At 31.1% G+C, this 15,715-nt stretch overlaps 1 protein-coding gene across 8 annotated transcripts; it reads right to left on the reverse strand.

The window, feature by feature from the left end:
- Nucleotides 1–3,500: 3,500 nt before the first annotated feature.
- On the reverse strand, nt 3,501–14,206 carry LOC111691134 (mediator of RNA polymerase II transcription subunit 12). 8 transcript variants are annotated; one of them, XM_046951123.1, is made up of 9 exons: nt 13,795–14,199; nt 12,330–12,861; nt 11,039–12,259; nt 7,339–9,744; nt 7,033–7,270; nt 5,168–6,976; nt 4,179–4,550; nt 3,690–4,120; nt 3,501–3,574 (listed from the first exon to the last, which is right to left on the reverse strand). In XM_046951123.1, exons 2-9 carry the CDS (start codon nt 12,363–12,365, stop codon nt 3,554–3,556), a joined length of 6,534 nt encoding a protein of 2,177 aa, XP_046807079.1. In that variant the 5' UTR covers nt 12,366–12,861; nt 13,795–14,199; the 3' UTR covers nt 3,501–3,553. The 8 variants fall into 8 exon arrangements, with proteins under 8 accessions (XP_046807079.1, XP_046807082.1, XP_046807081.1 ...); XM_046951126.1 differs by having other exon boundaries at nt 12,330–12,666; nt 13,716–14,199; XM_046951125.1 differs by having other exon boundaries at nt 12,330–12,702; nt 13,716–14,199.
- Between the last annotated feature and the right edge of the window lie 1,509 nt (nt 14,207–15,715).

A 15,715-nucleotide genomic window follows, 5' to 3' on the forward strand; every position in this document is an offset into this window, starting at 1 on the left:
CGGTAGAGTTGTTCCCCAATTCAGACCAGAATTACAACTGATGCAAAATTTGGCACAAATAATTATTTTGTAAGTTTTTGCACTTCGACAACAACAAAATTACCATGTTTTTTTTGTTGCATTTTGTACTTACAGATGTCAGCTAATTAAACGAATTAATAGAATAAAAAATTTCTGAATCGTCATGAAATAACAACGAAATATAATTGGTGTATAAGAAACCCGCATAATTGATTCACTATTATTTCCATAAATGTTCATTGGAAGTAGTTCATTTATGCAAGACTGAACTGAATAATTAAATTCTTTAATAGTTATTTAAAAAATTATTAAGTGGCATATGTAAAACACAAAACAATCGAAGCCATTTTATGCGAACCATTGTATTTTGGTATTGTTGTAGTAAATATTGTTATTAAGATTTGGGAACGAATTTTAAAAATATTAAAAAAATTAATACATTTGTACTTCTAAGCCCAACTATCTCAATGTCTAGTTATTTTTTAACCTAACGCAAAATTGGCAGTTTTCAACAAAATTTTTTTTAAAAGGCAGAATATCGACTGGTTAAACAATAAATGAAGGTTATGGCGGACTTAACAGTTCAGAATTATTTTTCTTATTAATTCTTTTTTACATAACTTCCGTACGGGAACAAGCTATAAACCTTTGCGCATGTTTTCACACCAATGTGGTAGCTTAAAACAGGGTTTATACTTGCAGCAATAGCACAATGCAATAAATATGAAACTTTATATATTTTCAATCACTTTAGTACTAATATTCGTTCTATTTGCAATCAAATTTTGGTAAAAAAAAAAAAAACAATTAAATTTGCATAAAAATGTCATTGACATCCAAATATAAGATTTTTACTGCTTCTTAAAATAAGAGTTGAAGTAGTTAAATGTTGTCAAAATTGAACAACATCCCTCCAGTTACACGCTAACGTTTGTTATTCGGATTTGAAGCACTTTGGGTTACTCGTAATGTTGAAAATACTACATCTTTTTCCACACTTTTTTGCTGGGTAGCAATGGCGGTTTTAATTCATAAATTTATGAATCAAAACCGCCATTCTAATACGTAATTATTGCTTAAATACTTTGTGCCTAAAGCAATTTACTTTTTCTTGTTTTTACTACTTTGTATTGCCATGCAATGTTTAACATTATAAACACTTAAACATCAATGATTGATTCACTTATAAGCAATATTATTCAATTATCCAAGGAAAACCGCATAAAATGTATGTCTTTTGTTCCTTCCATTTGAGTAATAACTTCGGGAATAAAATTGTTCCGAACGGAATGTTTCGATCGGAATAATAATCCTTTTCGATTAACAAATTAGTTACATATATTTATTTATGTACATATGTAACTGTTACATTGTAACAAATATGTAAAACACAAAATTAATCATATTTTTGCTAAAAAAAATGTTTTCAAGTATAGAATAAATTCTTTTCTACAATTTATTATCCTCAAAGATTTTTTAGTTTTTGTTTTATTATTGATTCATATATTTGTTTATGAATTTTGAAGCTAATAATTGCTTAATACTAGACTAATGATGGTTTATTGAAAATAATTACTTTAGGGTTAATTAATTAGTTTAATAATAAAATTTTTATATAAATAATCATTTTATACAAATTATAAAATAAGCAAAAAAAAAAAACAAATGAAAACTGATTTTATAATTAAATATAATATTTACATATACATATATATAAAAAATATACAACATACACACATTATATATTTTTTATAGATATACATAAATATTTCGTGATTTACAATTGTACAATAATATATTAAGCTAATTTTTTATAAAAAAAAATAAAAATTAGCTGTTTTTAGAGTCACAAAATGTAATTGTACGAGTAGTAAGAATAAGGATTTGGGAAAGAAATAAAAAAATAAGAGAACTAAAATTATAATAAATTCATTTATTCTATATTTAATTTGTTTATTTATTTTTAATAAAAAACTATATAAATTTGTAAATAATCTATAGAATAGAGCGTTTCACATAATAAACTAAAGCCAAATAAAACTTAGTTTTTAAGACAATTAATTAAATAAGACTTAATGGCTAAGGATCTGAAAACTGTTTATATTTAATGCTTTTCTTATATTTTGTTTTTACTTAATTAAATTTTTATACTTAAATCTGTAAAGAAGGTATATAGAGGTTGTTTGTAATTTATGTAATTTGAAAAAAATTAAATTATTGTTAAATTAATGTTTTAGGGGTTTTGTATAATTTAATATCATTTAACTTGTTAGTTTTTTTAAATAATAGCGAAGGTGTATGTATGTACTATATAATTTTTAAGTATGTAATGTTGAATTTTTACCCATTAAAAGATGTTGATGAATATAAGCCTACATACATACATATATTCTTGCATTCCACTGTTATATTTTGTAAGTATGTATGTCGATTTATGGATAATAATTATTAAATACATCTGCATGTTGTGCAATTAATGTCCATCATAGTTATTTAAAGGATACGGACAATTCGACTAAGCCGAACTTACTTTATTTTTTTTAATTTATTAATAAAAATAAATAATAGAAATTTGTTATTATAAACTTTATATGAATGTATTTTTTTTTCTAACATGCTCAAATATTGCTTTTTAAAAGAAAATAGATTTCTTTACCAATGTTTTACAATAACTTAATTTTTTAAAAGCCAAACATTTAGATACCAATTACTTATATATGATAATTTTAAGCATTTATTATTTGTTATAATAATTATTTTTGTTAATGTATTTATTTTTATGTGTATGCACCTTTATATATTTTTATATTTGTATTTAATTAATATTTAAATTTAGAGTTATATTAAATTTATTTTTATGATTATTAATAATTTTCTTTACAATTATACAAATATCAATATGTTTCATACTATTGCTAATTTTCAACTTTTCTTTTTTTTCTATTAAAATATTTGTTTATTTTCAAGTTTATAGTTTAATAATTTTATATTGTAACGCATTTTTCTGCTGCAAGAGTGTTCACAAATTTTTAGAATTCAAATTCAAAAAAGAGTAAATAATTTTGCAGATAACAGATCAAGTCAACAACTTAACGTATATATAAAAAAATAATGGAGGGGTCTTTCAACTGAAAACTAAACTGTAACACTTTCACTAAGAACAATAGAGAATTTCCCTTCAACTTCAATTGTTAAAATTATTAAAAAATATTTATTGCTACTGAAATTACTTCCATATAAATTTCAGTTATACATTTAAAATTCATGAGTCGAGTATAAAATATACACATACATACATGTATGTATGCACAAAAATTAATTCCAAATTGGTTTCTAATGACATCAGTTGTAAACCAGAAACTCTATATGAAAATAAAATGTAACACACTGTCAATGATTTCAATTGGATCCATATTTTTTCACCCTCTCCAGTATTCGTACTTTTTGAATAAATAAATAAATATTTTGAACCACTATAATATGTATACTATGTGTGTATTTCTTTTCCAAAGCGCGAAGGCTGAAGATAATATTACATTTTACATTTTGATTTCTTCCAGCGAAAAAAAGTATATTATTTAATATAAAAGGGGCATATTGGAAATAATACATAATTTAATTGAGATATTTAGTATTTATTACTCTTTACGCGCCTATTATTTACTTACATCTGTTGCTGGTCGCCTACGATTGGCTGCAGCGACGGCGGCAGCAGCTGCTGCTGCCGCAGCCTGTTGCTGCTGTTGTTGTTTTGCTAAAGCAATAGCAGAAATTGTACGTTGAGTTAAATTACTACCAGCCCTTGCCTGTATCTGAATATGTTGTTGCTGTTGCGAATGCTGAGATGAAGTAGATTGCTGTTGCGTTGAGGCTAGTGTCGTTTGTTGTTGACCTAAAATGACAGTTTGAGTTTGTTGTTGAGGCGTTGTTTGAGATGCTTGAGAAGCTGTTATTTGATTTAAAATACGCTGATGTTGTTGCTGTTGAGCCTGATGTTGAGTAGAAGCCTTAATTGTTTTTAATTGTAATTTTTGTGTCGACATTACAATAGGCGTGGCAGTTAAGTTTGCTGAAGAGGTAAGATTCGTATTGGAATTGGCTGAAAATTAACAAAAACATTAATAACTATTAATAAAATAAGATAAATTTTTAGTTACCATTTATAGGAGAAGCAGCTGCAATTTTTAAAGTGGAGCCACCAATTTGTCTTTGGGTTATTAACTGACGGCTACCAGCCAGTTGTTTTGTACCCACAACTTGAATATTGCGACCGCCCTGCTGTATTGTACCCACTAGTTGTATAGATTGATTGGTTTGACTTCCTGTTCCCGTACTACTAACGGTTATTGTAGCTTGTTGCGGTTGGTGGGAAGCCTTTTGCTGTTGTTGAACACTGTGTTGCTGCTGGACAATAATACTACCACCGGTGGCCGTATTTGCATTCGTTGTCGTCACTCCAGTTGATGAAGTAGATGATGTCCTTAAAGTGGCAGAATTTAACTTTTGTACACCAGATCCTACCAGTTGAGCTGTAACAAAAGGGGAAGTTTCGGGTTTTGGTTTTTGTTTGATTCGATTGATTGAACTGGCAACATGAATTTTGTTATTTAATTGTTAAGTTAATTATAATGAAAAAGCGTTATTTGAATTTCCTTTACTACATTTAATGAAACTATAGTTTTCGATTTTCTAATCGAATACTAAACTGATATTCAATAAATTTTTGTAGGAAAATGACAAAAAAATAATAATGACATTTTTAGAAAAGGGAAAACAAAATGAAAGGTTTTTGGAAAAAAGGATTGTGTAAAATGTAAGATAAAATATAATCAAATAAATAATGTTGATTGGAAAATAATGTTAATTTTTTGTTAATAGAGAATACGAATTAGTTTTTTTAATTTGTGTGTAAGTAAAAAGGAAACGAAAAAATATAAAATAAAATAATATTAAATAAATTATATTTTCCTTAAAAAACGTAAACTTTTTAAGAAAAGCGAAGAATTCTTTCATTCCAAAATACAAAAAAGGTTGTGTATTAAATACTTTGCTTTTTATTTTATTATTCTTATAGCAAACTTAAAAAGTTTTTTTTATTATTTTTAATCGCTTTTATAATTATAACAGCACTTTATTTTACACTTACCGATGGGTAACGTTAACATCGTAGTTCCGGTATTTGTAGAATTCGTACCGGCATTGTTTGCACCGGCTGTATTTGTCACTCCAGCACCCGAATTATTGGTTAGTACCACAGTTTGAGTGCCTCCAGTTGCAGTAGCAACTGCACCAGCTGGTAAGTTGACAACGGTGCCAGTTGCCGATGAATGTTGTTGCAATTGCTGGGGCTGTAGTGTTATAGTATGTTGAGTTTGGCCTTGTTGTTGGTTAGCCGTACTAACTGGTACTGACACCAGGAGACTTCTTTGTTGTTGATGAACTTGTTGGGCAGAATTGGGATTTTGTGTCGTAACAACAGCACTGCTGTTGTTACTTGCATTTGCACTACCTCCTGCGCCTACAACAGATACGGTTGAACTTCCAGACTGTTGAGGTTGCTGTACGGCATGTAAACTTCCACCCGTTAGTTGAAGAGAAATAGGTTGGTTAAATCCAGGTATTTGCACTTGAACATTTTGTAGGCCAGGGAAGTTGGCCATAGCCCCTTGCAATGTGGAAAAATTTATGCCTTGCAAATTTAGCGTGGCAGTTTGTGTTTGCGTTTGGCTTTGTTGTTGCTGATGCTGTTGAGGTTGTTGCTGTTGCTGTGGTGGTGGAAGATGTGGTGATGGCGACGGCTGTGGGTGCGGACTAGACATAGGCGAATGTATTGATGATGTGGCGGGGGATTGTACTAAAGTTTTTGTAATATACTGTTGTTGTGGCGTAGCTGGATGGTGTTGTTGCGGCGACATATTGGGAAGTGCCGTTCCAGCTGTTACACCACCACTATTTAGTCTCTCGAGCAGACTTTGATTTTGGCTTTGAGACGACTGAGAGTGCTCTGAACCGGAAGGCGAAGGTGTTGCAGCATTCGCCAACAATGCGTTCAAGGTGGTCGAATTAGAGCCGCTAACACCTGAGCTTGAAGTAGCTTGAGGTACAGCAAATCCACTAGCATTGGAAGCATTTGAATCGGATCCTGGAGAGGGAGCCGCTACACCAACAACTATAGCATTAGGTGGACCTTGAGATGTACTACTCAGAGAATCTCTTCTAAGGGCATTGGCTAAAACACGCTGCTGTTGTATCCCACTATTAAGTATTTTTATACTACCGCCACCTGACCCTGTTCCACTTACTGTGCTCAATGTATAACCACCGAAATTTGTGCTATTGGTCATTATAGCGGGGGGAGATGCCAATTGTGATGCTAAAGCTGACATTGAAACACGAACCGTTGTTTGAGGTTGTTGGTCTTGTTGATGCTGTTGTGTTTGTGTGTGTTGCTGCTGATGGAGATGAATTTGCTGTTGGTGGTTTTGTTGTTGTTGCGGGTGATTAGATGACTGATTGAGATTCACCGCTATCAAATTGCCTGCAGCATTTGTTCGAAACGTTGCGGTTGTTCCGCCATTTCCAGTACCACTGCTGCTTACAATATTAATTTTTCTACCCGGATTTAAAAGGTTTTGCAGAACTTCGTTTTGCTTACGTTGAGATTGATTTGGCACTGCTTGGGATTGTGTAGCTTGAACAAAATTCTCAGTGGCAACAACTGTCGCTGTCTGTGACTGCTGTTGCTGCGGATGAGATGAGTGTTGAACCAAAGTAACGTTTTGCTGTTGGTTTGGCTGCTGTTGTTGAGTTTGCCCAGTAGATGTGGTAAACGTGCCACTTGCGACAGGAGTGCTTGTCATAGCAGCGGGGGCACTATTTAGTAAACTTAATATGGAAGCATTACTAGAACTTTTCAAAGTCGTAGCAGTATTGGAAGTGTTAGAAATAGAGGCAGCTAAAAATTAAAATTATGTTAATATATTTTTTAAGTAGTTTAATAAATTTAATTACAGTTCTGTTGTTGTTGTTGCTGTTGCCATTGATTAGCAGTATTCATAATGCTGGTAACGATAGCGCTAATAGCTGGATTAGCCTGCAAAGTGTTAGTGGTACTACTTGAGCCTCCAGAATTTCCAGTTACATTTGTTGTGTTGGTAGAACTATTGGCAGTGTTTTGTTTGTGAACTAACTGTTGCTGTTGTTGCTGATTTGCGTTAGTCACAATAGGTGCTGCCTTCAATTGAGCTTGCTGTAGATTATAAAATAAATTAATACCAAAAAACGAAAAAGACATTATTACAAGTATTTTTTTATTACCAGAATTGGAACATTTGAACTAAGCTGTGTCCTAAGTGCGGAATTCTGTGCCGACTGCACAGTATTCATTTGGGTGGTTGTAATGACTTGAGCCTTTTGCTGTTGATGTGACGATGCAGGTTGTATCGTAATTCCAGCATGTTGCAGAGCTTGAGCTGTTTGCTGTTGGTGTAATGTTTGTGAACCAGTAGCTGAATGTTGTTGAACTAGTACTAAGGAACCATTGCTTAAACTAAGTTGATGTGTCGTTGTAGATGCACCACCACTACTAACTCCTACAACTCCCGCTGAAGAAGGACCAGAAGTTGCTATTTGTTGCAGCTGTATATGGTGAGAACCACCAGCGATGCTACTGGTATTAGTTGTCGTATTGTTGCTGTTATTATTAGAAGTAGTGGCAGTAAGGGTAGCATGCTGCAACTGTACAGTTGCACCATTTGCATCTATATATTGTGTTGTAGCCACTTGTTGCTGTTGCTGCTGTTGATGATGTAGTTGTTGGTGTCTTAGTACATGCTGAACGGCAGCTACATTGTTTCCAGTAACATTCACTATATTTATGTTTTTAGTTATATGTTGTGGTTGTTGTACTGTTTGTGACTGAGTTTGAAGAGTGTTGGTATTTATATGTTGTACGGTAGTAGGTAATAAATGCTGTTGTTGTCCGTTTGGACCAACAACAACCAAATGTTGCTGTTGATGCGATTGTGGTTGTTCTGTTTGCTGCTGGGTAATTGTTTGTTGTATCACCTGTTGTTGTTGCTGCTGCTGAGCTGCCAATAATGCTGCTTGTCTCTGTTGCTGCAATTGCAATTGTTGTTGTTGCAGTATGAGTGCTTGTCTCTGTTCTGGTGTTATTCCTGTGTGTGTAACTTTTGGTAAATGACCTGGAACCAAATGGGTTATCTTGACAGCTTTGCGTCCCTCCTCCGTAAATATTTCAGTAAATTGTTGTATATAACGATTTGCATGTACTCGTGTACCCAAAGGAAAACGGCACGATTCCCCATTTCGCACACCTTCCCTGTAATCACGATCCACATACAATTCTCCCAGGTACTCTGAATTTGATGGCCTTTGAAAAATCGATAATTTAATATGATAAACAACACGTCGACCCTCGTTGTCATCTCGTTCTGTTTCCAAAATATACTCTTCTATCAACTGCGGCTGGCAGTCAGTAGTCTCTCGCGGCCTTTCATTCGTCTTTGCGTATTTTTCAACACTTATTAATTGATCTGGTACCCTAAGATTTGCTGGATAGTCTAGTCTTGGTGGCCGTATAGGTCGTATTACATCTTTAGGGCGTTTCGGTACTTTAGAAGCAAATGAAGTTAACATTGTTGCACTGACTAAAGGATTAACACCAGCATTGGTAGATGATATATTGGCAGATGTAGCTGCGGCAGTAGGCACCAGTCCAGCCCTCGGCCTGGTGCGTAATCGGGTTAGGTAATCGCATAATTCAAGACCATAGTGATGAGTAAACTGATCCAATTTTCTCTTGCGATTTATTGATATTTGTGTGTACTTCTTCATTTGTCGTCTCAATTCGTGAGTATTGAAAAGCTGCCTTTCATGTTGCGAATTAATTGCATGTCGTCCAATGTTTGGATCTGGATCTAAACATAGTGGCTCCGCTGTAGCTAATACCATTTGACTCTCCAGTGCTAGTTTATCTTCCGGTGCGCAAGCAGATGCGTTTTGATTAAGTGTCGTTGCAACATGTTGGACATCAGCGAACAGTGTTGCATTGGTGGGTCTCAATAACACGTGCCTCGTATCACAGATATTCGTTGAAGTGGCAAATGTTTGTCGAAAGTCACGTATTTGTGCCACCACACAACCGGCATAGAAAACATTGGGTTTAAAAAAGATACGTGGTGTCCCTGTACTGTCGTCTTGGGGAGCTTGTAAAGTTATTGTGGTAGCTGCGAGCATATCCATTAAAAAGTCTGGTAGTACTTCACGATCAATGCACTGCAGCAACTGATCATTTTCATATGGCCATCGCAAAACTTCAACTAAAGAATATTCACTAGCTGAGTTGCTCAAATCTGTGAAAGAGCCTTCATGATCACAAGATGTCTTTTGTTTTAAATCTGGTGGTATCGATGATGGATATAATTTACTTGAATTAAAACTGCTGTTATTAATCATAATGCTTGAACTGCGACTAGAAACGTTTTTTAAAGACACTGAGCCCATCGATGATGATATTGATGACGACAGCGAAGAAAGGGAGGTCGACAGCTCCCCTTCTGTGTCAGGTATTACATTGCGATCATCATAGTATAAACCCAACGCATAGCCTTTATTTCCAGGGTATAAATTAATAACAATTGTATTAAGTCTTTCACATTCAACAACACGTTCTAATATAAAAGAACGAGTACGTTGTTTAAGCTATAATAAACAGAAAAAATCAAGAAAAAATTGTTTTATTATGAAAAAATTATATATTATACTATGCATGGTAATTATGTTAGTTACATTATGAATGGTTAATAAATATATTAATTCAATTCAACTCAAAAATCAGCTACTATAACACATACGTTTCAAATAGCTTAAATTCAAAGCTTCATTAGGCTTTGATTATTTTTTCGATGTCAAACTTAAAAAATAAAATATATTAATATATACATACTATATATATCAAATATATGTATCATTAATTTTAGAATTTATTCGCGAATTATTCATACATTGAATGAGCAAATATGGAATAAATTCCTTTCACACAAAAAATTATTTGAATGACATTTTAATACATCAAAATCATATGAATTTTATAACTATAAATTGTAATTTCAGATATTTCGATCAGAATTGCTTCTAGTCCCTAGTTATTATTCCGATCGTTTTCTTTTCACATTCGTTTTGTTAATTTAAAATAATTATAAATTGTTATTTTTTTAATAAAGTATTTTATATAAAAGTTACGGAAAAGCAATAATTACGATAATTTCAATTATTGTTTTGAGAATAGAAAGTTGTTTCTTCGTGAAAAAATAAGACCGTTTTCGTTTGAAATTCAATTCTGTGACCAAAATTAAAATTAATATATTCAAAAAATATTTATAGTATAAAATAAATCAAAGAAAGTTGTTTCTTCGTGAAAAAATAAGACCGTTTTCGTTTGAAATTCAATTCTGTGACCAAAATTAAAATTAATATATTCAAAAAATATTTATAGTATAAAATAAATCAAATTTTATTCCCTAAAAATTAAATACATGGTCAACAAGAAGTTTTGAACAAAAATTACTTTTTCAAAATAAGATAATAAGTATTTTTTTGCCAACATTTTCATTTATATTACATTATGTTCTTTTATAATGTAGTGGTGTAGTATTTTGCAGCCCTAAAAACGTATAACCCTTGTGCCCATATTAACTAATATATATTATTACTCTGTCAAATTAATATATTTATAATAAACTTATTTACATTCTACATAAATGAGGGACAAAAAGTTTGAATATAACATAAGGAGAATTGGTTAAATGTTCCCCAGATTTTAGGTACATTAAATATGTACCTAAAAACTGGGGAACATTTAACCAATTCTCCTTATGTTATTTTCAAACTTTTTGTCTCTCATTTATGTAGAATGCAATAACATAAATAATTTCGAAACTTATCTGAATTTTAAGAGATTTGTTGGTCAAATAAAAATTGTGAATTTCAAACTTACCCCAGTTTCAGCAAACAAATTTAAATCATTTGCTAACAACTGTAAATAGTGATCTTTAATTCGTTCATGTATGTTGAAAAATTTGTGTGATGTATTTTCCCGCTTAGAAGCACTTGTTGTTGAGGATGATGAAGAAAATGTATTAGTGCTTGTTGTTTGTGCACTAGAAAAGCCCAAACTAGAAGAAGTCGATACTGATCGTGACAGCGATGGTGAATGTGAAGATTTTGAAGAAGATGATTCCTTAATTTTTTGCCTCTTGCTAGGCGACGAGGTAGGGGATCCAGTTGTCGCTGGTGAAGTTAAAAGATGAGAATTATGAGCATGATGATTGTGCTGATGTTGATAGTGGTGTTGATGATGGTGATTCACCGAAGATGAAGAGGAAGGACGCTTATCAGCCTTTTTGTTGCTATTGTTGTGGTTGCTATTGTTATTGTTAGTATGAGAGCCACTGTTATGTACACCTGGTGGCGTTGATAGTAATAAATCCGGTACAATAGGGGATGGTGAGGTAATTGTATTAAAATTTGAGTATGACGTTGATTGTACCGCTTGCGGAGATGGATGCGATAGTGGTATGTGTTGTTGTATAGATGGATTAGGTGCAGGAGCAGGTTGCGCCAAAATTACGATATTGTCCAAATTAATGGTAGAATCTAAATTTTGATTTTGACAGCCGGTATTCGATATTGAAGACGATGGTAACGAATTTGTTGGAGCTAATAACTCAACCGGAGGTTGATCTGTTGGATTTGAGGGTTCTTCATCGTCCTCAAATATGCAAAGAGGAGGTTGACTGGGAATTTGGGAAATATTGCAATGCAATAAACTGTTATCTATAAGAGATGACTTCGGAGGAAACGTAACAGAAAATGACGATGATACCAATGTCGGTGGAGTAGGCGGTGATAACTGTTGTTGAGCCACATTTTGTATGCAGGAAGTCGTTGAATTATTATTCCCACTTGCAATATTAACAGCTGTTGAGGAGACATTTGTACCCTGCAAAGCAGATTGTAATTGATGGTACTGAAATTTATGTGGCTGCTGGGATGTTGATGAATTTGGTAAGTGTTGATAGGCTAATTGTTGTTGCTGCTGCCTAAGTATTGTCGCCGTTGTGGGATTATTTGAAGCCAATGTTTGTACAGTACTTCCTGCGCTACTGTTAGCAGTGTTAGAGCCTTTAAGCTTTTTCAATGTGTCATTTATTATGAACTACAAGAAGAAGTTATCAAAATAAATTTATATGTACAGCAAAAGTGTTAAACAATACTAAATTACTTACATCAGCTTCTTGACATGATGAATCCAAGCTTTGCATTGTGCCAGTAGTGACTTTCGTTTACAAATCAATTGGAGCATTGACATGGAATTTTATAATTCGATTGATTCAATTTTCATTAAAAGGAACTTTTTCTATAAGCACATTTGATTTCAGATTTAATAATTAAGTCCAAAATTTGAAGCCTTTGTAAATAGTTTTTTTTTTACTTTTCAATTCACAATACAATATAAAATAGTTTGTTAGTTTTTTCATCTGGTGCCATTGACACTAATAATCCTTTATAAATCTTCGTGATGTTTTTGTTTTTTTTATAACAAATAAAGTTGACGTATAAAGGCTCCAATAGAAAAAGAGGCAGACAAAAACAGAGTTGCTTATTTAAAAATATATATATTTATTAATGTTGCTGCAGAGGTATATTATGTTATTGTTAATTTTGATGGATATTATTTTTTATCGCTTTAAGCCTTTTTAGTTGGATTAATCTCAGCGCTATTTTTCAACTAGTTTATTATTCTATAAAAAGTTCATTCTGTAAATTAATTTTTTTTTTGTAATTTTTGTTTTGCTTAAATATTATTTGTCACATTAAAATAAATGAATTACAAAAATTTTTTGCAACACTTATATTCATATATAATAAGGAAATCAATGAGTTAAACTATATAATTAGGATTTAATTGTACATAACACAATAAATTTTTATGATTTATTTTTTTTGTATATTATTGGGTCCTTTACACTCATACATTGTTATCCATCGTTTATACGCACTTTTTGCACATTACTTTTTTCATTTTATAGAAAAAAAAGTAAACTATAATTTGAATCTAAAAAGTTACAGACAAGTATTATTAATTTTTTTATTAATTAATAGATTGATTAGTTAATATTATTTAATTTGTAAACTTTTAAAAATAATATTTTTCGTTTTTTTTTAAGGGAGAAAATTGTTTTGCAATTGTTTGCATTTGACACGATTTTTTGTGATTTTCCTTTCTTGCTTTTACACTCTTTTGAATTATAACACTCAAGCTCTCTTTCTTTCTTCTTTAAACATATTTGACAACCACAGCTGATGGAATATAGCCATTTGGGTTTGGTAAAACAAGTATTAAACAAAAGGGAGAAATCCGCAATAATTCCAACAATGTTTTTATATAAAATATTTACTTTTTATTTTTATTATTTATTTTTTTATTTCATTTATAATCAAATTGTTTTGTAACTAATTTTGGTGTGGCAGTGCTGTAAATAGCGTTCTTTCTTTTGTTTGACATTTCATATTGCATGTTCACCTTTTTTGTTTCGCTTTTCACATTTTTCTTGTAATTAATTTTATTTTTGTTTTCACAATTTTTGTTGTTTGTTTTATTTATTACTTACTTTTTATACCTTAATATCTCACGTTCATTGTTTATGAAATACAATTTATTTGAAAGTATTTTATTTATAATATTTTTACCATTATTAATATTTCCTCTTTTTTACTTTTCTTCCAATCTGTCAAATTTGTTTTTTTTTTTTTTTGACAGCAAGAGTAATGTAGATGGAAAATATACAGAAATACCTTCTTCCTATTAAAACATGAATATATTCTAAGAAATTTGTTAAAACATTTCAGTTTTTACATTGTATTTCTTAATTTGTACACTTTAAACAGTATTTATTAAAATTATTTGTGAATTTTTTGTTTCGTTAAACCCACGAAAATTCTTTACACAAAGCGACCTGCGAAACGATGATTGGTAAGTGTTGCCAACAGTTATGAGATTTGTGACATTTTGTGATATTTTGGGACAATGGATTGTCAAACGACTTTGGGTCAGAAACAAACGGCGAGTATGCTTAAAGTCATCTAAATCTTGCCGCCGATTAAAATTTAACAGCCGGCGACAAACATTTTTATATTCGTTTTGGATTGAATATACAGTAGGACCTTGTTATACATCTACGGGAATTCCCGTAAAACGAAAATACTAAATTGGAAAATAAGAGACAAATAACATTACACGGTTATTTTTAGAAATCACATAACATGAAATCCTGATCATATCTACTGTTTACTGTATTCTGACAAAATTACAGTTTGACCTCGTTGGACCGATGGTCGGGACCGAAAGCATTCTCGATTTTCCGGTTAATTGAGTACCAACTTTGGCTAGTTTTTCAGTCGATAATAAAAAACTAGAAAATAATTTTGTCAGAAAACAGTAAACAGGAGATAAGGATTTCATGTTATGTAATTTCTAAAAATAATTGTGTAATGTTGTTTGTCTCCTTTTTTCAGTTTAGTACTAAAATAAATAAAATATTAGTGCTTATTTTTTACAAAAAAAACGTACTTTCGTATGACATACCCGGGTATTGAACAATGTTTATTTGCTCAGGTATAGACGACGCAAGTAATCTGTACGTCTTGAACGAGACAAACAAGATGAATAAAATTGTTTTACAAAATTATCGTATAATTATCATTCTTAACTTAAAGCTACGTTAAAAACACTGGAATATTTCAGTCTGCACTTTAGCAATAAAAACATATATATTCAAAGTATAGTTATAAAAAGATTGCAGAAAAAATAGTTCAACATACCTACATATTATACTAAGATCAAGATTTTTAATCGTTTTATTATCTCGTTTTTTTTTTATTTTCTCGTGTTAAGTATATTAAAACATTAAAGAGGCATTCCACCTAAAAAGTGGTCCACGGGATCCCCTAATGTACTTAAATAACAAAATAACAATTTTTTATTATTTGTTTATTCAAAAATATTCAAATATTCAAAAACATTTTATTGCATTTTATTTTCACAATACAATACGTTTTTCATGGGACATTTTACAAAAATCCGCTTTAGATTCCAATTCTCGTAGCCCGTTTTGTTTCAAACTTGACACTCAAGATACTTGATAACAATGCAATGGTATGTTTGAAAAATCAAATTAAATTCTAAAATTCGATGATATGTTAAAATGTTGGTGAAAATTTTAACTGAATTTTTAAGTCCTGTAGCTCAAATATGCTCAAATTTGGAACATATGGAGATAACAACGTACCGTCAAAATTCCTTTAGAGATTTGAAGTTATATTCAAAAAAATAGTAACAAAAATTTGAAAAATTGCTTGTGATTTAAACAAAAAAATATTATCAGATATAAAATTTCCAATCAAAATTTAAAAACTAAGGTGTTTATTTTATAAGACCCCTTTTTCTCATTTCAGTTTTATATTTTATCTTATTGAAGTGATTACAATTATAAAAATTATTAATGAGTTTTACTTACTTGAAAAATAAAAAAATCGACACTCCACTAAGTTTTTTTTTAGTTCTTTGTGACAAAATAATGCCATATGTAAATAAATTCCAGCATTGAAATTT

Source organism: Lucilia cuprina, chromosome 5, assembly GCF_022045245.1.
Source record: "Lucilia cuprina isolate Lc7/37 chromosome 5, ASM2204524v1, whole genome shotgun sequence".
In the NCBI taxonomy this organism is placed as follows: Eukaryota; Metazoa; Arthropoda; class Insecta; order Diptera; family Calliphoridae; genus Lucilia; species Lucilia cuprina.

Bases quoted from the DNA above. Each gene is read 5' to 3' on its own strand.
- LOC111691134 (XM_046951123.1), bottom strand. From the start codon at position 12,365: ATGCAAAGCTTGGATTCATCATGTCAAGAAGCTGAT. The intron at 4,121-4,178 runs GTAACTAAAAAT...GTTAATTTTCAG, and splicing joins AGCTGCTTCTCCTATAAATG to CCAATTCCAATACGAATCTT. The intron at 3,575-3,689 runs GTAAGTAAATAA...TTTCGCTGGAAG, and splicing joins GTAGGCGACCAGCAACAGAT to AAATCAAAATGTAAAATGTA.